A 25,342-nucleotide genomic window follows, 5' to 3' on the forward strand; every position below is an offset into this window, starting at 1 on the left:
TCCTCTCTGACTCCCTTCCTCTCCCTGCAGCAGGAAGCCTGTTCTAGCACTGCAGCCTCATGCCGTCCTCCCCCATATGAGATGGGAGTGCCAGCACTGGCTTCCTGCTGGCAGAGGGGTGGGGAGCCCCAAGCCTCTCCATCGGATCCAGCTTGCAGACAAGAAACGGAGCTAGAAGCAGCTCTGTGAGCTGCTGCTCCCCTCCCCCACCTGGGGAAACAGCAGCACATGGACACACTGCCTGGAGGCTTTCCCTGCTGCTCCCATTGGCTGGTTTTGCAGCCAATGGGAGGCTGTGCCTGAGACATGGTGCTGGGAGTAGTGTGGGGCGTGAAGACAGGTAAGTGCTTCCCTGCCCCCTCATGCACTCCCAGCAGAAGTTCCATTAAATAAAGTCTGAGTGTATGATGTTTCATTTATGCTTTTATTAATCGTCATGTCAATTATCAGTAATAGTAAGTTGTATACTTTCATTCATGCAAATGGGTATTCTTATATACTGGCTCTTTGTTGACCACTTGTTCTGAATTTTGATGTACAGGTGGTCCCCAAGTTACGAACGCATCAACTTATGACTGTTCATACTTACAACCAACCTCCCATTAAGCGCATTACAGCCGGTCACCGAGTTACGAATGCGCGAGCCGCGCTTACCAACAGCGCGGTCACATTTAAATGTATGGGGTCCGACTTATGAACAGATTGAGTTACGACCAAGTGTTTGGTACGTAACTCGTTCATAAATCGGGGACTATCTGTAGTTTGAATTTTTTGGTTTGAAAAGGTTGCCAACTCCTGATTTAGAAAATTTTGTTTTGTCATTTTTGTTCTGAGTTAGGGAAAAGGAAGGAAGGAGAAAATATCATATGAGTATCAGGTGTGTTTATGCCTCAAATTCAGCTTTATCCAGGCCAATTTCAGAACAAAACAGAAATTGCACCCACCTACTCCATAAAATAGACTAATATTGTCATGATTTGAATTATTCACTGAGCACCATATGTGTGCTCAGCACTGTTCAGATTATGCCAGAAAACATAGTTCCTGAACTTAAATGTATAATATATGCTGGATAAGATGACTCATATAGTTGAGTATGAAGTATATAGTTTTGAGTACACGTTAATGTTTATGAGTGGAGGTGCTGATGGCAATAGATGTTTTACTTGATTAAAGACTATAAGATCTGACCCTACAACTTTCTTTCAAGAGGAAGAGCTGCCCAGAGTTCCCGTGCCTGTTTGTGTTCCTTTTCTGCCTACAGTGGCCCTGAAATACCTAAAAAATGTCCATTTTCTTCTCAATTTTAAAATTTGGAATTCTCCTGGTGTTTGGTTTCAAATATTCTCCAGTGAGAACTGCAACACAATCACTGTAGTGTTGTGTTTAATAGCCTTTGGGAAAGTAGTAAAAGCAGTGGTGCCAACTCTCATTTTGTCATGAGTCTCATATGAATTATTATTTTCCTTAAAGCTCCTGGAGTCAAGCAGACATGTGATGATTTCAGCCTTCATTCTTAAAGAAAAATCAAGTGTCTAGCCTTTGCTGCTGTGGAGTAAGCTTCAAAATGTGACCCCAGTGCACCTTAAAGGTTCAAAAAAAGGAAGGCCAATAAAAAGAACACCAAATCTATAATTTTTACATAATCTCATGATTTTAAAGCCAATCTGGTGATTATTTTTGTCAGCCTGATTCATAACTTTTAAACTTTTGTGGTTTAAAATGCTGTCAGTGATGTGAAAGTGTCAGTTTCTAGTCTGTTTTTTGTAGTAGGATAACATTTGGAGAGCCCCAGGCAGGTTCAGTATAAACTCTTCCAAACAAGGCCAGATTAACCTTTTTTGAGTCTAGCAAGAAAAATATTTGTGGGCCCCCAAGTAGCTGTTATTGGCCTCTTCCGGGTGTGGGCCTGGTGTGACAGAGCTATAGTACAGAATTTTCAGACATTTTTCAGTTTGATCCCAAGCCTCTGCATGACTATGTGAACTGCCATACACAGCTTCCTCACCCCTCAGGTTTTCTCATTGAGTTGCACACGCATGTGGGTTTACCAGTGTCCACAGCAAGCAGAAATGTCATAGTGATCAGGAGAAACTCCCCACAGATTTATCTCCTTCCTCATTCAGACATTCTGTAGCCATGTCTTGGTCCACCCTGTTTCACCAGGCACAGTATGTGATTCTGGTCTTAGCTCAGTAAAGTTCTACAGTCAACAGCTACCTGATCAATTCTGACAAATCCCTCCTCTAGCACCCAGTCTGCTCAAAGTCAGTATTGGTCCCTGGGAACCTAAAGTTACCAGCTTTTCTCCCTCTGCTTCCATCTACATGTTAGCCTACTACCTGGTCACCACCTCCTCTCCCCATGCCTGATTCCCTTCTGCTTTGGACATGCTCCCCAGCAGCAGAGCTATTGTCCTCCTGCAAGCCTGACTGGCTTCCTCTTTCCCTGCTCCCCTTGACATTCCTTTCCTACTAGTCACCTCTCCACCTTTTTTATCTGCTCCTAGCTTAATGGCCCCAGTCACAGAGCCTCTTGTGGCTTCTCTGGCTACAACCATGGGGCCAATTGCCAGAGCCAGCTCTAGATAGTGGCAGCTACCAGCCTTGTAGGGAGTGGCAATTCCAAGGCTGAACATGCTTTGAGCCTGGCAACAGCAGCAGTAGGGACCCTAAATCCTCAGCGTTAACCCTAGGCAGCTACAGACTGACAATTATGTGCTTCCCTCCTCTAGACCAGGGCTTTAAATTCCTGAGATGCCCATCACCTGCAGCAGAGGCCACCAGGTCCCCAACATCCCTCAGCTAGCACATAATCATGCAGAGTGGTGATTCTTCCTCAAGAGATGTCCCCGTGGGTGCTTCACATTAGGCTGGTGCACCACCACCAAGCCTCAGAGCAGAGATTTCATAGCACTGTCCCTGGGGCTGCACAGGTGTGCACCAGCAGTCATGTGCCGTTAGGCCGCAGGCATCGCGCATGCGAGAGCCCCCCACCACCACTCCTCAGTTCCTTCTCTACCTCCTCCACCTGCAAATGGACTCAGCAGTGCTCCCTCGGTTCTTTGTGTCTTCAGGATTATACTTCTTAAAACCAGTTAAATTCATTATAGTAGTTAATTAGTTAGAGAGTTTTAAATAGTTAATTGCTTTGTTAGTTAAAAAAAAATCTTAATTAGTATAAGGGTTTTCTTTTTCTTTCTCCCAATTAATCCCTCCCTGCAGTCTCTGACTGCTTTCATAGGCATGCCTGGATCACCTGGGTTTAAGCACTGCACCTCATGTAAAGAGCATATTCCACTTTCGGATGGTCACTCACAATGCGTCTACTGCCTCGGAGAGCAGTATATCTCTCGGAAATGCCCTCACTGCACAAAGCTAAAATCGCAGGCGAGGAAAGACAGAGACCTCCATCTCAAGTTATTTTTATTAGAAAACCCGCTTAGACCAGTCTCTGACCTGGGACAACAGCCTAAGGAACTCAAGCAGCGGGGATCTAAAAAGCCCGCTAAAAGCAAGCCTCCTCAGCACCTCAAGGGGCTATGGCATCGAAGTGGTCATCCCTCTCATGGCCAGTGCTGAGAGCAGCACCAGCACCGTGCCTCAGCACGAATGACACTGCTGGCATCTCTGGAGCCCCCCTGCGGAGATGAACAGTGCACATGCACTAAATCGCATTCTGAGGTGACAGACTTCAAGTTGCCTGCCTCATTGGCTGCAACACCATCCGGCAATGATACGATCTTGCTGACACAGCACGAGAGCGTGGCACTGAATACACTCACAGACACCTCAGCTTCTGTGTCAGAGGTGCCTGATGCAGCACAACCGCCCTTGGCACCAAGGCATGATTCAGTGCCTCAGCCTCCGTGCTTCCCACTATGGCACTGACAACACCTGTTGGGCACTACACTCAACACAGAAACTTACTAGCCTCATCCACTTTTAACTCACCATTTTTACAACCTGAGTGCTCTCCTCCTAAATTAACATCAAAGAGATCACTCTCTCAGGAAAGATTTTTCATCTGAATCTGGTGATGACTTCTCTAGGGGTTTTTCACCAGAGAATTCTCCTTACACAGGTCAGAGTATTTGCTCTCCCAGATTTGGGAATATGCCTCTGTATTATGGCAATCCCTGGGTACCTCCACCTGAGCCTTACCCTTACTGGCAATACTGGGATAAATGGCAATATTAACAGAAACACCAGTATGGCCGGAAACAACACAGAGTTCAATACTCGCCCTCCAAACAAATAGAGGAAGGGCACCCACTCACACAGGAGGCTGCAACCCCTCCTGACCCAAAGGACCTGTCTCTAGTGGAGGGAGGTATCTCTGGCCCCAGCTTCAACGACTTCAGACAATGCTGCACATTTCCATTACCTTTTTAAACCTGTAACTGCTGAATTAAATATTCCTCTCCAAGAGGTTGTAGAAAATCAGCATGAACTAACAGACATACTGCACTCAGTAATACCATCAAAGATAGCATTGCCAATTAATCCAGCAATAATGGAACCAGCAAGGATGCTGTGGCAAACCCCAGTGTCAATCTCTTCTATGGCTAAGGGAACAGTTAAGAAATATTATGTGCCACCCAAGGATTCAGAATTTTTCTTTTCCTCACCCAGCACCTAATTCTCTCATGGTGGAAGCTGCACAACAAAAATCCAAGCAGCAACAATACCGCTCTACTCCATCAGACTGCGATAGCAAAAGGTTTGATGCATTCAGTCACAAAATATGTACGTCCTCTACGTTACAACTTTTGCATTTCGAATTACTTAGCTTTATTGAGTAAATACGAGTACAGGAATTACACCAAACTCAATGACTTTGTTGCAGACATTCTTGAGGCTAAGAGGCAACACTATAAACACTGATGTCCGAGGGTCACATGATTTCAAGAACAGCATTACAGGCCCCCTTAGTCGCTGCTGACTCGGCTGCACATTCTATAGCAATGTCAGTAGTAATGAGAAGGGCATCATGATTTAGTTCCACTCCATTCCCCAGAGACATTCAATCTACAGTAGAAGATCTGCCTTTCCACATCCAGAAGTTGTTTGCAGCTCACACCAGCGAAATTCTCCACTCCATGAAAGACTCCAGAGTGACACTTTGGTCTTTGGGGATCCACAACCAACCACCTAGAAGAAGGCAATATAGGTATCAGCCCTATTCGAGACCTTGATACCCTCCATATGCACAAAACAACAATAGATAAGACCAGCAGCAACAGAACGGAGGCAGAAACCAATGATGTCGCCCTTCCTCTACCAATTCCCAACAGCCACAGCAGTCCAGCAAGCAAATTTGATCATCAGGTTGAGGGTCTGGAGAACCTTTCACTTATTCCAACACCGTCGACGCAAGCAAATCTCTTCCATCACTGATTGTTACCCTTCTTCAACAACTGGCAATGTATAACCTCTGATAGATAATTGAAAAAGGCTACCTTATTCCCTTTGTGTCCATACCCCCTCTCCAGCCCCCTTCCCCATTCCTTTTCAGGGACAACTCTCACAAGATGTTCCTTCAACGAGAAGTAGAGCACCTCTTACACATAGGGGCGATTGAACCAGTTCCCACACGATTTAGGGGCAAGGGATTCTACTCCCATTACTTCTTGACCGAAAAAAGATCGGGGGGTTGGAGACCCATTCTGGACCTTCAAGCTCTCAATAAATTCATTCAGAAACAAAAATTCAAGATGGTAACGCTTGCTACCATATTATCCACGTTGGAAAGGGATGACTGGTTCTTATCCCTTGGCTTGCAAGATGCATACTTTCACATTGCCATCCACCCTGCTCACAGGCGTTTTCTTCGTTTCATTGTGGATTCTCAACACTACCAATACAAAGTGCTTCCATTCAGACTCTCTGTGGCCCAGAGGGTCTTCTCAAAGGTGCTGGTGGTTGCCACAGTGTACCTGAGGAAACCAAGTGTTATATTTCCTTACGTAGATGACTGCCTCCTCAAGTCTCACTCACACAACGATTCCTGCTGTTCTCTGTTGGTCCCAACATACCTATTCTGACACCTGGGCCTTCAGGTGAACGAAACCAAATTGATGCTTTCTCCTACACAAAAGATAGGAGCATGCCTTGATTCAACAATGATCACTGCATCCTTATCTACAGAACGGTTTCAAAAAATTGTGGCCTCGGTAAATACGTTATGGTCCAGTCCCCACACATCAAGAGCTTTCTGCTCTTGGGGCACATGGCAACATGCAGCTCGGTAGTCGGCAATGCCTGTCTGCACATGAGATGTTTACAGAGCTGGCTGGGACAGGCGTACAAACCCAGAGTCCATCTGCTATCCAAATCCCTAGGCCAGGGATAGTAAAGGAAACCTTATGCTAGTGGCTGAGCCCACGGAACCTGTGTTCTGGAGTCTCTTTCCACCCACCAGAACTATCTGTCTCCATGACGACAGATACTTCTCGTACAGGATGGGGTGCCCATTTACGACATCAGACCTGCCAGGGCTTGTGGTCCAGCACTGACAAGAACTTGCACATAAATGTCCTAGAACTGCAGGCAGTCAGGAATGCATGCATCAAACTCCTCCCATTCATAACCAACTGGCATGTCAGACTGTACATAGACAATGTCACAGCAATATTTTATATAAAGCATCAGGACAGAAACCAATCTTGAGCACTTTGCACAGAGGCCATAGCACTTTGGAACTGGTGTCTGAAATACAATACAATTATCACCACAGTACATCTTCCAGGCGCCCTGAAGACAACCTCAGATGCACTCAGCAGAGCCCTCCCAGTTGAACATGAGTGGCAAATGAACCCGCACATATTGGTGGACATCTTCCACCTGTGGGGTCATTCTACCATAGACCTGTTTGCCATGCAGTCCAACAGCCAATGCCCCGTATTCTGTTCCAGGGCAGGAATAGGCAAGGGATCAGTGGGAGATGCCTTTCTCATTGCATGGACATCTCACCTATTCTACATGTCTCCTTCTATACACCTGTTGAACAGAGTAGTTCATAAGATAAGGAGGGACAGGGCTTATCTCATACTTATAGCACCAGCATGGCCACACCAGCTATGGTTTCCCTTCCTAGTGGCAATGTCCAGTGCTCCACCAATCCACTTACCTTGCATCAGGGATTTTCTCCTTCACCTGGGCTCCTATGACAGCCATCTGACCCTCTACTCACTGCAACTGAAGGCGTGGCTCCTGCATGGTTCTCTGACCAAGAGTTGAGCTGCTCACAGCAAGTACATATGGTCCTTCTACACAGTAGGGCACAGAGCACCCACAAGACTTACCTTCAGAAATTGAAAAGATTCTTGACATGGTGTGTTCATCACCAGCTGGTTCCTTCAATATCTTCCCTACCTACCATCCTCGACTATCTTCTGCTCCTTAAACATGCAGGCCTCGCAATAAGCTCCATTAAAGTTCACCTTGTGGCTATTACTACGTTCCACTCCAAGACAGATGACTCATCCATATTTGCTCATCCACTCACCAAGAGCTTCTTAAAGGGCCTGCAGGCACTTTATCCGGGTATCAGTCCACCAATGCAAGCATGGGACCTGCATTTGTATTGAATGCTCTAATTAGAGTACCTTTCAAACAAATGGCGACCACCTCATTATTACACTTGTCCATGAAAACTGTTTTCCTTGTAGCTATTATCTCGGCTAGACGGATAGGAGAGATCGCAGCCCTAATGGTGGATCTTCCATACACCACCTTCTTTAAAGACAAGGTCACTTTATGTACCCATCCCAAATTCCTCCCCAAAATACACTCATCTTTCCATACCAACCAGACAATATACCTTCCCACCTTCTTTCCCAAACCACACGCCAACTCTTGCGAGATGAAAATGCACACCCTTGACTTGCACAGAGCACTTTCTTTTTACCTGCAACGAACAAGACCATTTTGGGCATCTCCCAGAGCATTTGTTTCAATACCAAACTGCAGAAAGGGCTGGGCCATCTCATCAAAGAGACTCTTCCACTGGATCTCGCATTGCATCAAGCTTTGCTACACACAGTCAGACATGCTGCTTCCAGAGAGCATAAGGGCACACTCAGCCAGAGCCATGGCTACCTCGATAGCATTCCTCTGCAAAATACCCATAAGAGACATCTGCACAGCTGCCACGTGGTCTTCCAAGCACACATTTGCAAAGCACTATGCACTTACGCAGGGAGCTGCATGGCCCCAGGGACACTGCTATGAAATCTCTGCAGCTCAGCGGCAGTGCACTGATCTAATGTGGAGCGCCCATGGGGACACTCATCTCAAAGAGCATCAGTTACTATCTAGGTGAGTAACCTCCTCTTTTGGAAGTGAGGGCAGCAAGAGGTTCCCATCGCTGATTAGTAGCTCTGGAGCAAGCTCATATGGCCCCCCTCTGCTGTGGGTCTGGGACCTTATGAAGACAGTGTATAACCCCATGTATAACCAGTTCTGCTCAATGCCTGTTGAAGTGAGTGGGAGTCTTTAATGGGCTGGATATAGAAGCAAAGGGCCCCATTCAAGACTCTAGGACAGAGGTGGGCGAAAGGGCCTCTGCAGGCTGGATCTGGCCCACTAAGAGGGTTGATCCAGCTTGCAAAGGTCCTGCTGCTCCCAGGCCAATCAGGGCCTAGGGCTGGGGGAGCGTGCAGTGCTTAGTCACCCTTGGCGGTTGACTCTAAGCGCTGTGTGTGAGAGGGCAGAGAGTGAGAGACTTTGCACTCTCCTCCCTGCACCCAGGGCCTGGGGAGGGGGGGAAATGCGCAGTCTCCCAGCCTGCCCCTGCCCTGCAAGGAGTGTGCGGCACTTAGAAGCTGCACATGCTCCTTGCAGGGTGGAAGGAGACTTTGTGTGCTCCCCCTACCCCCAAGCTCTGATTGGCCTGGGGTGGGGGGAGCGTGCAAAGTCTCTTCCCGCCCTGCAAGAGGCATGTGGTGCTTAGAGTCAATTGCCAGCTGCTGCTTTGCTGGCAGGTGACTCTAAGTGTGGTGCTCCCTTGCAGGGCAGGGAGCAAGAGACTTTGGGTGCTCCCTCTCCCTCTAGGCCCTGATTGATGTAGGGGTGGGAGAGAGCGTGTGAAGTCTCCTCCCACTACTAGGGGCATAGGTGCCTAGAAGGAACCGCCAGCTGTTTTGAACAGCTGGTGGTCTCTCAGGGAGGGGTGCAAAGACTTCCTCCCGCTCCCTCACCCATAGACCAATCAGGATCTGTGAGTGGGGAAGCATGGAAGTATCATGGCTCCGCCCCTTCTGGGGCAGCTCAGGGCCACTTCAAAAATTTCTGAGGTAGACCCCGGTCAAAAATTATTGCCCACCTCTGCTCTAGGAGCAAAGTGCATTCAATGCTACGCTGGCTTCTCCTTTTGTAACAGGAGAATCTCTCATTACCTGGTGAATAATGAATAGCTCCTGCAGCACTTAAATTTTTTTGAGAAGCTTCCCACCCATTTACTAAAGGTAAAGCTTCTCAGCTTACAAGGGCTGAAAATCTCCGGTACTAAGGTTACAAAAGGAAGGCATTTCTGCATTCAGTAGGACTTTTGGAAGTGCACTGAACCCAGGACCGGTTTCTGACTGGTTACACAATGGCAGTAAAGTGAATAATTTTCAGTTTGTCTGATTGGAGGCTATCTAGATCCCTATTGTAAGAATGGCCCATATAATGAGGAAATATTGAGGTGCCTGTGTTGTTCTTTTATTCCACTTTTTGTTTCTGTAGGAAATATGCCAATGCAATATTACCATCTTCTTTTAAACAAACTCAACTAAAAAATTGTAATGGCTGTTGAAAATAGCAACTTCAGTCCTAGTTAGCATAGGGGAGACGCCAGCATTTATTGTTCAATTTTATCCTATTTTTTTCTGCTGAAAATGACAGTGGATCACTATTAGATCTGGGAGAAATGATGTAACAGCAGCCCTAATTAAACTTGAGCATCCCTACATTTTGAGGATGTTCAAATCTGGCAGGCAAGTGCTAGATCCCCGTCCCAAATATTAGATAAATCGGGAAAGGAAAAGCCAATTTTGGCTTCCATGGCTTAGAAATGGAAATTGAATCAAATCCTCCAGCGTGCCTGGTATTATACCTAAAACTGTGCTAGGTCCTGTAAGAGAGCCTTCCCTCCCTTACTTGCCATTTTAACTTCTCCTGGTGGGGTTCACGTACGTTCCTTATTAGGCTTCAAATAGAGGTGCCTGATCCATTCAGTCAACCCAATTCTTTTTTTAGGGGCTGCCAGCCAAAGCCACCGGCATCCCTAATCTGGACTAAGGATGTTAACTAACATGTATTTGTGTGAATGTGTAACCACCATTTACATGCAGGGAAGGACAGGCAGGAGCCAGTGTTGCAGCTCCTGCCTGTCCCTGCTGCCTCATAAAGACGCAGCAACTCAGGGAGCAGATGGCTCCACAGGAGCCAGTTCTTGTGGGGAGCCATCTTTTAAGCTGACTCCCTCCCAAGCACCAGCTCCCATGTGACTCCGAGCACTGCTGCTTCTGATAGAGGCAGCAAGGGGGGTGTGGGTTCATGTAGCTGTTAGGATTAAACGATTAACCCAGGCTTATCAGTTAATCATGTAAATGACTACAAGCTAACATTCCAAATCCAGTCTGGGGAAGTCTTCTGAGGATGGTATTTGGGCCAAAGGCAAGGTCCTTGGGAACACATGTTGATGTTCCTCATTCGCAGTGCTACCCCCTTCTAGCAGTCAGAACTCTCCATTCACAGCAAGTGCCATGCACACGTGTCTCAGCTTCCTCCTCCCTTTCCTGTTGTTAGCTGCCAGGGGAATGCTGGGAGATGTAGTTCCTTCCCTGATCTAGGCCCTGCTCTCTAGACAGGGAGCTGGCCAAGGAACTACAGCTCCCATGGTACCGTGGGCTCTCACATCCCATGCTGGATCCTTGTTGCTTGGAGGCTCACTCTCAGGACTGTCTTCCCCTCTCAGTGCCATGAGAGGAAAGAAAATACATGAAATGGGCCCCTTCTGAGCCTGGGCCTGGCACCATGAAGCCATTGGTGCCATGGTAAATCTGCTACCGATTCCAAATTTGATGAACAGCACAAAAGTGATAACAATTAATCTAGATTTTTTTGACAATTGTATCAATTGCTGTATTCAAGAGTTAGTAGCAAAGAAAGACTATCAATTGCAATTCTAAACTTAATCAGTGCCCATTAAGTGACCTGAGACAAGATATCAGAACACATTAGTATTAGAGCAGAGTGGATTTAATATTACTTTTTTTCCTCTTTATAAAGGAACTAGACATAGTGTTCCTATCAGATAATTTCTAAGTTATCAGTGTGTGCACGTGCACACACACACAAAACCACCCATGCCACCAACAACAACCTAGAGTTCTAATGTGTCAAAATAGCTCCTGCAATCATAGTTAAAGTTGTCCCTCCCTCTCTGTACCAAAACATGAAATGTCATCCCTGAAGTTGAATCCAGAGATTTTGTTCAAGCCAGTAAAGACCTACACACATTAGGCCTGGAGCTGAAATTTTCCAGAGCTCGGATTTCTGAGTTTTGGTTAGTTCCCATCTGTGTTTCTTTTATTCAACTTGATTTGAACCATCTCTGGTCAGGAAGTAGTAAGCGGGATTGTTTAGTGTGGTTCCAGATTGCCAGAGGCCACCACAAAAGTGAGAGCTTTGCTCAGAAGTGATTGTGTATTTTTATTGCTATTCTGTGATTTGCCTCTTCCCCTGGGGCCAGTTACCCTCCTCCCATCTGTTCAGTACATCTGTCACTTTTGAACTTGTTTGGAGTCTATGAATGCAGCCTTTTGATCAAAATTAATGAATGTGCATTAAGACAGCAGTCCTCACTTCAGTGCTGAGGGAAAAGGGGATTTGAGGATGGAGATACCAGCAGTGTTAATGTCCTTCAAAAGATGTTTATTCCCCAAGGTTTTGATATATGGGACCTGGATTAGCTTTTATCAGTCAATTGTGCTGTGCACGGGTCTCAGTTGGAGTTTTGATATTGACTTAAGTGAGTGCTAGATCAGACCATAGTTCGTAATACACATTACCTTTCTCCTACATATCTGGGCTAGTGAATCCCTGCAGTAGCTAAATGAATCCTACCTTGTGAGACAAATAATAATGTCATTACATCATTGTATAAAAACGTGGTATCCTCTCACCACAGTGAAACAACACCACATCAGATAGCTGCAGCATTACAACATTGCAGGGCCATAAATAAATCTGGGACAATAAGGCTGTGTCTACACTGGCGCAGTCTTGCGCAAAAGCGGACACAAAAACTTGCTGCCTGTCTACACTAGCCGTGAGTTCTTGCGCAAGAACCACTGACATTCTAATGTATTAAATCAGTGCTTCTTGCGCAAGAACTCTGATGCTCCCGCTCAGGAATAAGCCCTCTTGCGCAACTGTTCTTGCGCAAGAGGCCAGTGTAGACAGGCAACATGAATTTCTTGCTCAAGAAAGCCCTATGGTTAAAATGGCCATCAGAGCTTTCTTGCGCAAGAGAGCATCTACACTGGTATGGATGCTCTTGCGCAAAAGCACATCTCTTGCACAAACGCACATGCCAGTGTAGACACTCTCTTCTGGAAGCGTTTTTGCACAAGAACTGTTCCGCAAAAGAGTTCTTGCGCAAGATCATGCCAGTGTAGACGTAGACTAACTGCCCTGTGAGCTGGGCTTGCAGAATGGGCAGGTGAGAAGCTAGGACTGTCTCATAACTTCTGAAATGGGTGGATGACCCTAGCCTAGTTGGGGATATTTATTTTGTCCATGAATCTGTTTCAGGGACCTTTCCAGAATGGTCAGTGCCCAAGTGTTTCACCAGAAGGAGGAAGAATATCAGAAGCTGAAGAAAGAGAAAGAAGTCTTGGAGCAAAGGTGGGGGGATCTATAAATATTTCCTCCAGAGCTTATCTTTCTACAAGGAGCCTGATCTCCTCCTAAAGCTGGTAACCCCTCTAATGCCCCGCTCGCAGTTGATGTGTCCCCTCCCCAAATTCTCAGCCTCTATGGGTCATGTGCACTACTGGCCACTGGGAACTGGATAATGTGATCCTAGAAAGTGGACTATGACAGCTCCATGTCTGTCTCAGTATCCAAATGCAGAGGAAAGAAACAAGCTCCCACTGAAAAGCTCTTTAGATCATGCTTGTTGAACATTGCTGTGAATGTGATATTTTTCCAAACAGAAGCTGTCACACCTGGATTCTTAATAGTCAAAGAATGTCAGTTTGGGGTTGGGAAGTGCGGAGCGGAGGTTTTGTACTTATGAATTACATGACAATCCTTAAAATGTTTCTGGCTTATTATTACTTATCTCTACATGAATTAAATCTCTATTAGTTTTGGTGTTTGTTCTTTATACCTGGCTCTTTCATTTTTAAATAACCATTTTAACCCCTTTTTGGCCCTAGATTGCACCATATCTTAGCCAAGGCAATGGAAAGCCATAAGTTCTCTGAGAACTTGAATGATCCCTGTCGATTATCAGCTGTGCTGGAGATGTATGACAGGCTCAGGACTCATGAGTGGGAGAAAGCCAAATGTGCTGCAAGACTCTCCGGCTTCTCAATGACATATAAAGATGGTGGCACCATAATTAAGGTTTGTTCCTGTTGGAATTCTAGAACTGAAATATATAAAGGTCTTGAGAAAATAATAGCACTGTAAGATCCAGTCTAATGACTTGGCATTTAGTATTTGCATGATCAAGCAAGAAACTAGGTGCGATCCAAAAAACCTCTTGATGCCAACTGGCAGAAGGTGTAGAGGTCCAGGGATCCCCTGGGTTCATCAAAATGATATCATGTATGGTCTCTAATGATAACCTGTGTCTCATGTGACATCATGATCACTGTAAAAGGAATGTATGGAGAATGTGTGAGGAGTTAAATGTATGGAGAATGTGTGAGGAGTTAAATGTATGGAGAATGTGTGAGGAGTTAAATGTATCTGCTGAAAATTAGGTTCCATAGGACTTACCATTGAATGCCAGTCACTCAAAGGCAGCACACCCTGAGACAAACTCTCCAGAAAGGAAGAGGAAGATACTTATCTCTCTGGTGGGTCATTGCGTGTCGTATAATAAAATTCTATTCGCATACTGAGTCAAAAGTTCAATAAGAGTTTGCAGAGACTTCCCAAGGAAATTAAATAAAAGAGAGAAACAGCTTTGAGAGCCCTGTTTTCAGATGAACATCCAAAGTCAGGCCTTGTCTATTGTGGGGTGCAGAGAGATGCTCTGGTGTCCTTCAATTTGGGAATACAAGTTTCCAGCAGGCTTGATCTTATGATGGGGGGGGAGGTAAAAGGACTTGAAAAGGACTTTAAGATAAGCTATTATGTAAGAAAGTTGTTTTCAACCAGGGCAGATACTTGTACCTTTGGGGGTACACAGAGGACTTTCATGGGGGAAATCAACTCATCTAGATATTTGCCTTGTTTTACATCAGACTACATGTAAAACAGTAGGGAAGTCAGTACAATGACTGGTTTATACTGCTTTATATACTATATGCTGAAATGTAAGTATAATTAATTTATTTTAGCTATATGTGGTAAAATGAGGACAGAATCAATTTGTCTGTAACAGTGTGCTCTGACACTTGTGTATTTTTATGTCTGATTCTGTAAGCAAATGATGTTTCAGTGCAGTGAAACTTGGGATATGTAAGTCAAATCAGACTCCTGAAAAAGGATACAGTAGCCTGGAAAGGTAGGAACCACTACTGCAAGGGATGGGTGAATAGCTTGTGAGTTTAGTTAAGACTCTATCGGTAGTATTATGGTTTTGTTTTCTATGTAACTATTTGTTTCCTATATCCTTTCTAAAATCTTATTCTTCTTTCACTGTTAATATATCTAAGCGTTATGTGTTAAATGGAGTTGTGATCCTGAGTTGAATCTAGTAAAGTGGTGTGTACTATTTCTCTGGCAGCAAAGAATCTGAGAAATTTTCTTTGAATGATGTCCCCATGGGCGCTCCACTTTATTTGCACCCCTCTGCCTCTGATTGGCAACTTTAAATAGGAGTGTCCCTTTGGCCTGTACATTCGCTCTCCCTCTCACATGATCTGTCTTGAGTCTGACTAGTGCTGTATAGGTGAGCCACCCTCTCTGTTCCTTCTCAATTGTCTTTGGCCTCAAACAGAATATGTTGCAGTCCATTGACTACTTAACTGTCTTTATATTGCTAGGGGTTAGTTAAGAGTCCACAGTGATTTGCAGTTTCCTTTTCTTTTGTAGTGCCTTTAGAGCTTCCGGTTTTTCAATTTAAAAAAATACTTTTTTTCTTTCAATTGTTTTTTCACCACCTTATGCTGTGTGATTGAACTTAAAGGGGTGCCGGGAGGCAATCTCAGTGATGGATGGACATTCTCGTTGTGTCGGGTGCCTTGGAGAGGCATGTGTTCCCCAGAAGTGCACCTTCTGCCAACCACTACAAAAGGCTAGATCCTGAAAGAAGTTCATTAATGGTACCCTAGGAGCAGGGCCATCCCAATGGGGGCCTGGGGCCCAGGTCAAACCCCCACCACAGGCTTTCCCTTCCCCCACCCATCTCACCCCAAGCACTGGCCCTTCTCTACTCGTGCCCCCTTGTCCCCTTCCCCAAGCAACGTGGCCAGGAGGACTATAGGGACCTGGCATGGTGGCAGCAGGGTTCACCTCCCCCCCTACTTTGTGCTGCTACACTACCCTTCTGGCCTGCTGTGCCTTGGTTCTCCATGAGCAGCAGGAACTGGAGGGCCCTGGGATGAGGCACTGTGCTTCGTGCCCCAGCTGAAAAGCGAGGTGCAGCAGGCCAGGAGAAGGCAGTGCAGTGGGGTGCAGTGGGGTGAAGCAGGTGGCTGGGCTGCTCCAGCTCCTGCTGCTCACATGATGAGTGGGGGTGGGGAGGCAATCCCTGTTGCTGCCCTGTGCTAGGCCTCTGTAATCCCCCAGATCCCTCCTGTCCATAGGATGGTTGGGGTGGTCACCGCGGGGCCTGGGACTGCTGCCTCAGTTTGTCCTATGGATGGGACAGCTCTGGGTAGGAGTTCCTTTCCTGAGGCACCTTATGGTCGTGGAGGAACCAGAGTCCCTGCTACTTACTACTGGGGATCCAGTCCTGAGCGCACCTCGGTCCCCAGAATCACCAGCAGCACTGGGCTGTTCGCCGTCAGAGCACCAATCGGCTCCACCCTTCTCCAGTAGGAATTGGACCGTGTCCGAGACAATATTCTGTCTCTGATCTCACGACATAACCCACCATTACAACATTGGGACTGCACCTTCTCTCTGACCCTCAGTCTCCCTTGAATGGTCACTGTGGATATCACTCTCCATGCTCTTACCCCTCCAGTGGGCATAGTGGAATCCACGGGCAGTCTACAGCTCTGTGCTTCTCAGGCATCAGGTGTCTCCCATAGACAGCCCACTAGATGTTTCCCTCTGGCTCCAGCATCTAGGGCCCTGGAACCCAAAAAAGAAACTTGAGGAGCAGGAGGCTAGACTAGAAATGGAAACTATCCCACTGGCAAACATCTCCTTCTCCTCACCACATGAGATGGTAATGTCCCATCTTCTGCCACTGGCTGATGACTGTGAGCTCTTCCAAACCTTACTAACAGGATGGAGGATGCACTGCAAACAGAACCTGCGGGAGAACTTCCACCCTGAGGAGCACTAAGAGCCTCCCTGGTCTGCCCCATTGGGGGATTGTGCCTCATTCCTCCCTCACGTCCTTCCACTTACCCCTCCCTAACCCCCCTTCCTGATATAAAATAAAATACATGTATTTTCATGAACACAAACTCTCTTTATTTAACAAAATTGGGAGGGAGGGGAATGAAACTAGTGAGACTGGGGAAAGGAGGTAGGATGCAAGGTGCGTTTCTGTAGCTTGGGCGCTCTTACAGTGACATTCGATTCTCTAATGCAGATGAGGCTCAAGCGCTTGGGGCACTAGGCTTCTCATTTGTTCCTGATCAATATATACAGTGATCTCTTGTTTCCTTTGACCCCAGGCTGTGTTTACCAAATGTGAAGGAATGCTGTCACAAAGAATGGATCAAATCCGTAAACTCCTGGAATGTCCAGTTTTGAAGGAAACCACGACCCAACAGGTATTTAACATTACAGCACATTAGGACGTGGGTAGCAGAGGGGAGCTGGGTAACCTGTCTAGATCTGTCATCTCTACAGCCTTATGCACACAAGGGAAATTTTCCAAGTCTCCCCTGGTTGCTAAAACTGGTTCAGCTCCACCAGCCTGAGAGATGCAGGAAGCCCTAACATAGACAGGCAGCTACAGTGGAAATAACCTGAGTTAAATTGTGAGCTGTGTGGGACAGGCAGAGTGGAGGGGAGAATGGTGATTCCTTTGTTTGTAATTGGTGTGACAGGAGAATGGTTGAGTTATATGTAGTGTGGTGAGTCACATAACTGAGACACTAATCCTGTCATTGACTGGCTAGAATGCACTTACAAGACTTAGGTCTCATCTACACTGGCAAGGTACAGCACAGTAAATCAGCTCTCAGTGCTGTAACTTCCGAGGTGTGCATACTGACAAGGCACGTAGTGCCACTAACTCTACACTTGCTGTGCTCTAGTAAACCATCACAACTATTCCCAAGAGGTTCAAGCTTGCCAGTGTGGACACTGTGGTGTACTACAGTGCTGTGACAGGCCTTCAGTACCTATCCCACAATGCCTGTTCTCACCTCTTGGCTCATCAGTTTCAACTCTACTACCGTGCCCTTAGGTGACCAATCCTCTGACCTGCTCTTTTTAATTCCTTGGGAATTTTTAAAATCCTCTTCCTTTTTGCTGGGAGATGTATGGAGTGCTCTCATCCCACCTTTCCAGGGGACCATGACTGCTTTGTGCATCAGGTGATCTCCCTCCATGGAGCCACGATGAGGTGCTGGACCTCCTCAGCATTTGGGGAGAGGAGGGCTGTCCAGTCCCAGCTGCATACCAGCTATAGGAATTATGATACCTACAGGCAGATATCAAGATGCATGACTCAACAGGGCCATGACTGGGATGCACTGCAGAGCAGGGTCAAAGCGATGGAGTTGTGAAATGCCAACCACAAGGCGCAGGAGGCAGATAGCTGCGCCAGTGCTGCATCCACAACCTGCCAGTTCTACAAAGATGAGTGTTACGTACTTGGGGGTGACCCCATCTCTGCTGTGAAGACCCCTGTGGATACTTCAGGGGCCATCTCCGATTGAACTGACCCAGGAGGAGGAAATTGTGGATGAGGGTGCTGAGGGGAATGGGAACCCAGAGCCAGAGGACAACTCAGCATCCACAGATGCATGCAGTCAGGAGCTCTTTTCCATCCTGGAGGATGCCAGCCAGTCGCAGCAGTTGGAGGTTGGGGGAAGTGCAAACAGTGGAGGATGCCCCTGGTAAGTGGCTTTGATTTCTGAAAGCACTGGAGCCAGTTATTGGGCGTGGGAGGGTTGCAGAGAGCAGGCTTGGGTCTGTGTGGTGCTAGCACTGACACAGGGCTAGTCAGATGCTGAATAGGGCATTGATGAGCTCTCTCATTGCACAAGTGATCAGCCTCACAGATCTCATAGATTTCAGAGGGGCAGCCAAGTTAGTCTGTAACAGGAAAATCTTAAAAAATAACAAATGGTCTAGTAGCACCTTAAAGACTAACAAAACATGTAGATGGTATCATAAGCTTCTGTGGGCAGAACCCACTTCTTCAGATAACCAGAGTAAAATCTCATGCAGATACTGGACAAATGACCATCACAGGTTCCTTGGCAGAGGTGTTGTGTTCATTGTCCCAATGAGGGTAACATTCCCACACTGCTGTGCCGGAAGAGGAGGGGACCCTGGCTGCACACAGGAAAGCTACATAAGGACTAGGAAGGTGCAACCACGCAAAAGACCATCCCTTGTTTCCCTGCTCACCCTCAGCAGTGAGAGATCTTCTAGGGAGAATACAGCCACTGGAAAATGTGTGGCATCACTGATTATAGGGCTGCCCTGCAGTGTTGGCTCTCCCCAAGACAGGAGTCCAGAACACAGCAAGATGCTACACCAATAAATTCCCTGCCCAGATGGTTAGCACATCATTTGGGGGAGAGGGTCGGAGGGTCTTGTATATTATGTGTGCTTGCCCTGGGACAGCCAGTTAGTGATAGGAATGCAAACTGGGTAGTGTACACAATGGTGCCTCTGTAAAATGTTGCGTTTTGGCTTCACAGATTTAACTTTGGGATCCCAGCCTGCCTTGCTGTCTCCAGTGGAACAGCTGCGCTGAGCAAGGAAGCGACCTCTGTAAAGTGATGTCATGTGAGGTTCTGCTGCAAGCTGCCACTGAAAAGAAAGAATTGAAGGATTGGAGGAACAACGAGAGGAGGGAATGGAAGGAGAATGCTGAGAACTGGATGAAGCTGTTAAACATAATTGAGCGCTAAGCTGACCCACTCCAGGCACTTCTAGCATGGCAGACAATGCAACTCCGCAACCACCACACCCTGCAGCCGCTGTCCCAAAACTGTTTTCCATGCACCCCCTTGTCTCCACCAACACATTTTGGCCACCATCCTGTCCCCAGTCATCACCTGCTGCATTCCACACCTACCCCTTCACTGTTCAGCCCTGCAGATTCCCACCAGCACCCAGTGTACTCAGCCCCTGTCCCCGTGCAGTTTAGCCCTGCTGAAAGGCAGCTCCCATTGCATGGCACATCAGACAGCAGACCTGCATCTGATACCTGGACATACACAAATCTGTAAATGTGCCAACTCCTTCCTCCTCCCTCCCACAAAGTACAGATTTGTCATGTTGTGTGCGCATCCTATGTTTGTTGTTTATCACTAATGGAAGTCTTGGGTTTGGGAGAAATCTTTATTCCATCACATGAAAGCAAGCATAGCTCAGTAAAGCTGCAGGCTTTCTTCTAATCAGTGCATCATACAGACCAATCACAGTTACTTAGCCGCATCTCAGCCACTGCACTCCTGTGCATGGCAACAAATATTACTGGCCTTCAGCATCAAATCGTTGCCTGAAGGCATCTGTGATGGGGTGGGTGTGCCCCACACTCAGACCAGTGCGATGCCAATGCTGTGGGGCCAGTTGTGGGTGCGGGAGAAGCAGCGACAGTGCAGCACAGCACCTGTTGGGCCCCAGCGAAGGGAGATCGCGGGGCGAACACGCCATTTACCCAAACCAGCGTTAGGCCAGCGCTGTGGGGTCAGCCGGGGCTGCGAGAGCAGCAGTGTGAGCACAGCACCTGTGAGGAGGCGGCACGGGAGCATGACGTCACCCGAGGAGGGAGAGCTGGTGGAAGAGCTGATGCACCAGAACCCCGCTGCTGGGGGCATGCAGTCGGCGGGGAATTCAAAAGGGAGGAAAAGGCTGGAACTAAGGGGGAGCGAAGGGCGAGGTGTGAGAGTGAGCAAGGAGGTGAGGCAGACATAGACAGAGGAAGCATGGACGGAGGTACAGAGAACGCTGGAGGCGGGTAGGAAGTGGCCCAGGACAGGGTTGTGAAGCCTGCGGGCTGATGTATTTAGGGGCGACTCTCCTGTCATCCAGGTAGGGGAGATTGGATCCCCATTTTACGGCCCTGGGCCAGGACCGGGGAGTGAGGGTGGGCCCAGGTCTCCCTACCCCGCCCCCTCGACTAATCCTTTCTAAGTGGTGTGGAGGTAAACCGGAGTCGCAGTCCCTGTGGCACAGGTGGCTAATGGCACTCCGGTCCCGGGGATGAGTAAAAGGGACTAACAGCGGCCTCGTTTGGACTAGGGCGGGCGCCAGCTTATTCAAGTGGAAGGGCATAAGAACAATAAACCCAGTGAAACGCATGCCCTGTGAGCACGCTGTGTAACAGCATCCCTGAGACCTTTAGCCCCACACTGGGCCTCTCCGATATCTCTGGTCTCAGGCTGCTCAAACTCAGCCTGCTGGCACCGAGCCTCAGCAGCCCCACCCTGAGTGAAGCTTTTAACCCTTCCCGTCACACGCATTCTGGAGGGTGCAATGCGCATGGCAGCGAGTGAATGCAGGGCTAGGGGAGGCAAAAGGGGTAGACAGGGTCTCCCAGGGTCACAATGTCCAATTCCACTTCCTCTAGGGTACAGTTTCCTAACCTATGGGTCAGGACCCAAATATGGGTCGCCATTACATTTCAAAAGGGTTGCCAAGTGTCTCCCCAGGTGGCTCTGCCCTCCCTCTTCCACCCATTTTTGAATTACTCTGGGTCACCAAGTCTTCCTGAATTGTCAAAATGGGTCCCCATCTGGAAAAGGTTGGGAACCACTGCTCTAGGGTGATCTTCTGGTCTGGGAAGAAAGTGCCTGCTTGCAGCTTCCTGACCAGGCCAGTGTTCTGAAAGATGCTTGTATCCAGCACCTTTCCGGACCAGCCTGCATTAAACATCCATGACATGCCCATGGTGATCTACAAGCACTTGGGGAGCCACGGAGAAACACCCTTTCTGATTAATGTACTCTGTGGCTAGGTGGTCTGGCACCAGAATTGGAATGTGTGCTATCTATCGCCCCTTCGCAGTTAGGGAAACCCATCTGTGCAAAGCTATCCACAATTTCATGCCCAGTCTCACAGTCTGTCCCAACTGGGTGTGATTGATGGCACTATGCACCTCCATCAACATGAGTCCAACATTGACTTTCCCATTCCAAACGGATTGATGACACATCAGTAGCTGCCTGGAGTAGCCAACTTCCACAGTGTGACCACCCCATATTTCTCCACCAGCAGGGCAGCTCTCATTCACGTGTCCTTGTGCCCCTTGGTGGGCACACAATCCCATGAAAGTGGCTTTCCTCATATGAAAGTTCTGCAGCCACTGCTCATCATCCCAGGATTGCATGAGGCTACGATCCCACCACTCAGTGCTTGTTTCCCAAGCCCAAAAGCGACCTTCCACTCTGGTCAGCACCTCCATGAACATCATAGCTCCTATTCATGTCTAACTCCCAGGGCTCGCCGAACCGCGGTGAGCCCTGCTCGCCAGCCACGCTGTCTAGCGATCTGCGCATGCGTAGATCGCCCGAACCCAGCTCTTCTGGATTGCAATCTACTCGCCACGAGTGAGCAGATTGCATTATTTTTTGAGCCCTGCTAACTCCATATCATCACTTTAGCTTAAGGAATAACTCGACTGCCATTCGTGACAGGTGAGACCTATCAGCATTTTCTTCAGCAGGACGGGATCCGTTCCTGCAGACTGAGGAAGCAGAGACCGCAGCTCAAAATCCTTTGAAAGATGGTTCCAACTGCAGATGGAAGTGCAGGGGTTGTTGGGATGTGAAAGGATGCACCACAGGGTATTGGGACAGGACCCAGGATGCCTTGTGCCTCTGCTCCCCATTCCCATAAGCCTCAGCAGGAGAAGAGGAAAAGGTGCTCTGTGGGATAGCTGCCCTAAGTGCACTGTTCCAAACACCACTGCAAGGCTGTGTCTAGACTGCAGGCTTCTTTCGAAAGAGGCTCTTTCGAAAGCATCTTTCGAAAGAGCCTCTTTCGAAAGATCGCGTCTAGACAGCAGGCGGATCTTTCGATAGAGGAAATCCGCTTTTTCGAAAGAGAGCACCCAGCGAGTCTGGATGCTCTCTTTCGAAGACGGCCTCTTTACATTGTAGAACGCCTTCTTTCGAAAGAGGAACTTTCGAAAGAAGGCGTTCTTCCTCGTGAAACGAGGTTTACCGCCATCGAAAGAAAAGCCGCGTTCTTTCGAAATAATTTCGAAAGAACGCGGCTTGAGTCTGGACGCAGGGGAAGTTTTTTCGGGAAAAGGCTACTTTTCCCGAAAAAACCCCTGAGTCTGGACACGGCCCAAGTGTGGTCACGCTACAGCACTGGCAGCTGACAACGCGGGCACACAATGGCGATTTCCCTGCAGCACTCTGTGAGCAGTGCTGTATATCTGCCAGTGTAGACAAAGCCTTCAAAACATCCTTCCATGCCCATGTCCAGGGCTCGACAAATCCATGTGTCTACTCGCCCCGGGCGAGTAGATTTCAGCTGGTCACCCCATTCACCACTGGCACGCGCATGCACAGTGCGGGTCTGGCACATGCGTAGTGCGGGGCTGGCGAGTGGATTTTGCCACGGTTTGTCAAGCCCTGCCCATGTCCAAGTCTGGGCATTTCTCCAAATCCTTGGAGCTGGACATATTTGTCTCTCTAAACAGGACCTTTTCCTTTGAAAATCAGGAAGTGGATTTTGCCCATTTCCTAACTTGGGCTATTTTGTTCTTTGTTTGGTTTGTAGCTCTCCCTTGAGCTGGCACAAGACATAAAGAATCACTTAAAAAATCTCTATTTTAAGTTGGGAGAAGACTTCTATCAAAGCCTGAGTCTGGTGAGTAAAAATCGGGCCTGGGAACAGGGTGTGCTTCCAAATATGTCCGTGAAACTCATGATATTAAGAGACATACCACTGGGTTCAGTATTGTACTGTCTACTTCTGCTAGGGGGCTGGTAGTCGCCAAACCTCAAGAATTTTTCTGTCCAGACCCTCCCTTTTACTCCTCTTTCCATGCCCCTCAAAGCTGACTTTGTGGAAACCCTTCTGGCTGAGGAATTCTTCCCTTTACACCCTGCTGATGCCAATCTTTACATTAAGTCTGGAGGGGCACCTTTGGTTTCCATATTGGACAATGAGAGGTACACAACTCCTGCCTTGTGTTACGTGGAATACAGTAAAGGGGAGGGGGCAGAAGTGTAGCAAAGAGGGTGTGAGGGGGGGCAGTTGCCCCCGGGCACCACGCTAGGGGGGCGCCAGGCTGAGGTGGGACCAGAGCACATGCTGCTCTGGCCCACGAGACACTTTGAGCCGAGATCCAGGACTCGGAGCTCGCTACTTGCTGCCTCCCTCTACGCCTGTGGTCACCAACCCGTCAATCGCGATCAACTGGTTGACTGGGAGGGCCCGGCCAGTCGATTGTGAGGCATTTGGGGACCCCTAATTCCCCCCACCCCCAAGAAACCCCACTGCCTTCTGCCAGTGACAATGGAGGTAGTACCAGCTTCCTGAGGGGGTGGACGGATGTCCCGCAGCTGTGTGCCACTTCCAGGGATTCAGGAAGTGTGCTGGCTACTCCCTCTCCCCCAAACAGCTGGCGCGGTACCAGACCCAGGTCTGTAGCGTGCTGGGGACTTCCTGCATGGGGGGGAGGTAGGAGTCCCTGGAGGAGGCGCGCACTGGGATGAGCATCCCCTTGTGAGGGGGTGGGGGTAGGAGTCCCCAGAGCAGGCAGAGTGCTGGGACAAGCTTCCCTTATGGGGGGGAGGGGGTAGCAGTCCTTGGAGGAGGAGAGTGCAGGGGACTCCCTGTTCCCTGCCCCCACCAACACCCTGTCCCCTGCTGTAGCACCCACTGGCAGCCTGCTACCTGCCTCATCAGCCTGTTCCCTACCCCCACTAACACCCTGTCCCCTGCTTCAGGAGGGTGTTTTTTGTTTGTTTGTTTGTTTTTTGCATCTCACTTGTGTAGCCCCAACTGACTTTTCTGTGGGTCAGCGACCCCCACTCAAGACAGGTTCCCCACCCTTCTCATAAATAAAAATGATGCTGAAACTTTGTGTTTGACATAATATTTTACTTAAAAATGAAGCCTGGCCAGCAAACCCCCAATTGGGGCCAAGCCCCCTTCTGGTCGCAGAATCATAACACTCCTGTACCGCCTATCATCTGAGCCTATCATACACTGGAACCATCTGTTCTGAGCCTCTCACATCCCCAAACTCCTGCACCCCCACGTCCCCAGTCTTCTGCCACAACATTTCTGCACCATCCACACACTGCAAATCTATGTCCTGAGCCCATTATACTCCCAACCTTCCTGCCCTGGGCCCCTCACACACCCCAACTCCAAATCCTGCACCCTCACATCCACAAGCCTGTGGCTTGCTCAGCACCCCAACCCTCCACCTGACCCCAACACTCCACAGCCTGGAGCCCCCTCTCCAAGCCAGCATCCCCTTCTCCACCTCCTTCTGCATCCAAGTTCCCTGTCAGAGCTTGCACCTCTCATCCCTTCCCACATCCAAGTCCCTCATTCCCACCCCAGCACCCACACCTCCTGTCTCAAACCAGTGAGGGTATGGCTAGACTGCAGGAATTTTTTCTTGGGTACCAGAGATATCCCAGAAAAACTCTTCTGCATCCAGGGACGTGTTTATTCTTCTGCTTTTTTTAGCGGAAGAGCGCAAACACTCTTTGGGCAACCCGTGTATTCCCCATTCCACGAGGAATAAGGGGGCTTCGGAAAGAAGAGGGTTTTTCTAACATTTGGCCCAGTCTAGAAAGGCCAAATGTTGGAAAAACCTCTTCCTACAG

The 25,342-nt window shown here is 48.2% G+C and overlaps 1 protein-coding gene across 5 annotated transcripts in view; it reads left to right on the plus strand.

Annotated features, from left to right (window-relative positions):
• Positions 1 to 25,342, plus strand: part of LOC102445507 (uncharacterized) — a 60,004-nt gene that overhangs the window by 29,104 nt on the left and 5,558 nt on the right. For 3 of the 5 annotated variants that reach the window (XM_075935448.1, XM_075935435.1, XM_075935426.1), the window contains 4 exons: positions 12,807 to 12,899; positions 13,436 to 13,625; positions 17,027 to 17,125; positions 23,274 to 23,363. In XM_075935448.1, coding sequence (XP_075791563.1) covers positions 12,807 to 12,899; positions 13,436 to 13,625; positions 17,027 to 17,125; positions 23,274 to 23,363 — 472 coding nt within the window. The other 2 variants (XR_012905716.1, XM_025187100.2) reach the window with 2 other exon arrangements.

This window comes from Pelodiscus sinensis, chromosome 1 (assembly GCF_049634645.1).
Source record: "Pelodiscus sinensis isolate JC-2024 chromosome 1, ASM4963464v1, whole genome shotgun sequence".
NCBI lineage: Eukaryota > Metazoa > Chordata > Testudines > Trionychidae > Pelodiscus > Pelodiscus sinensis.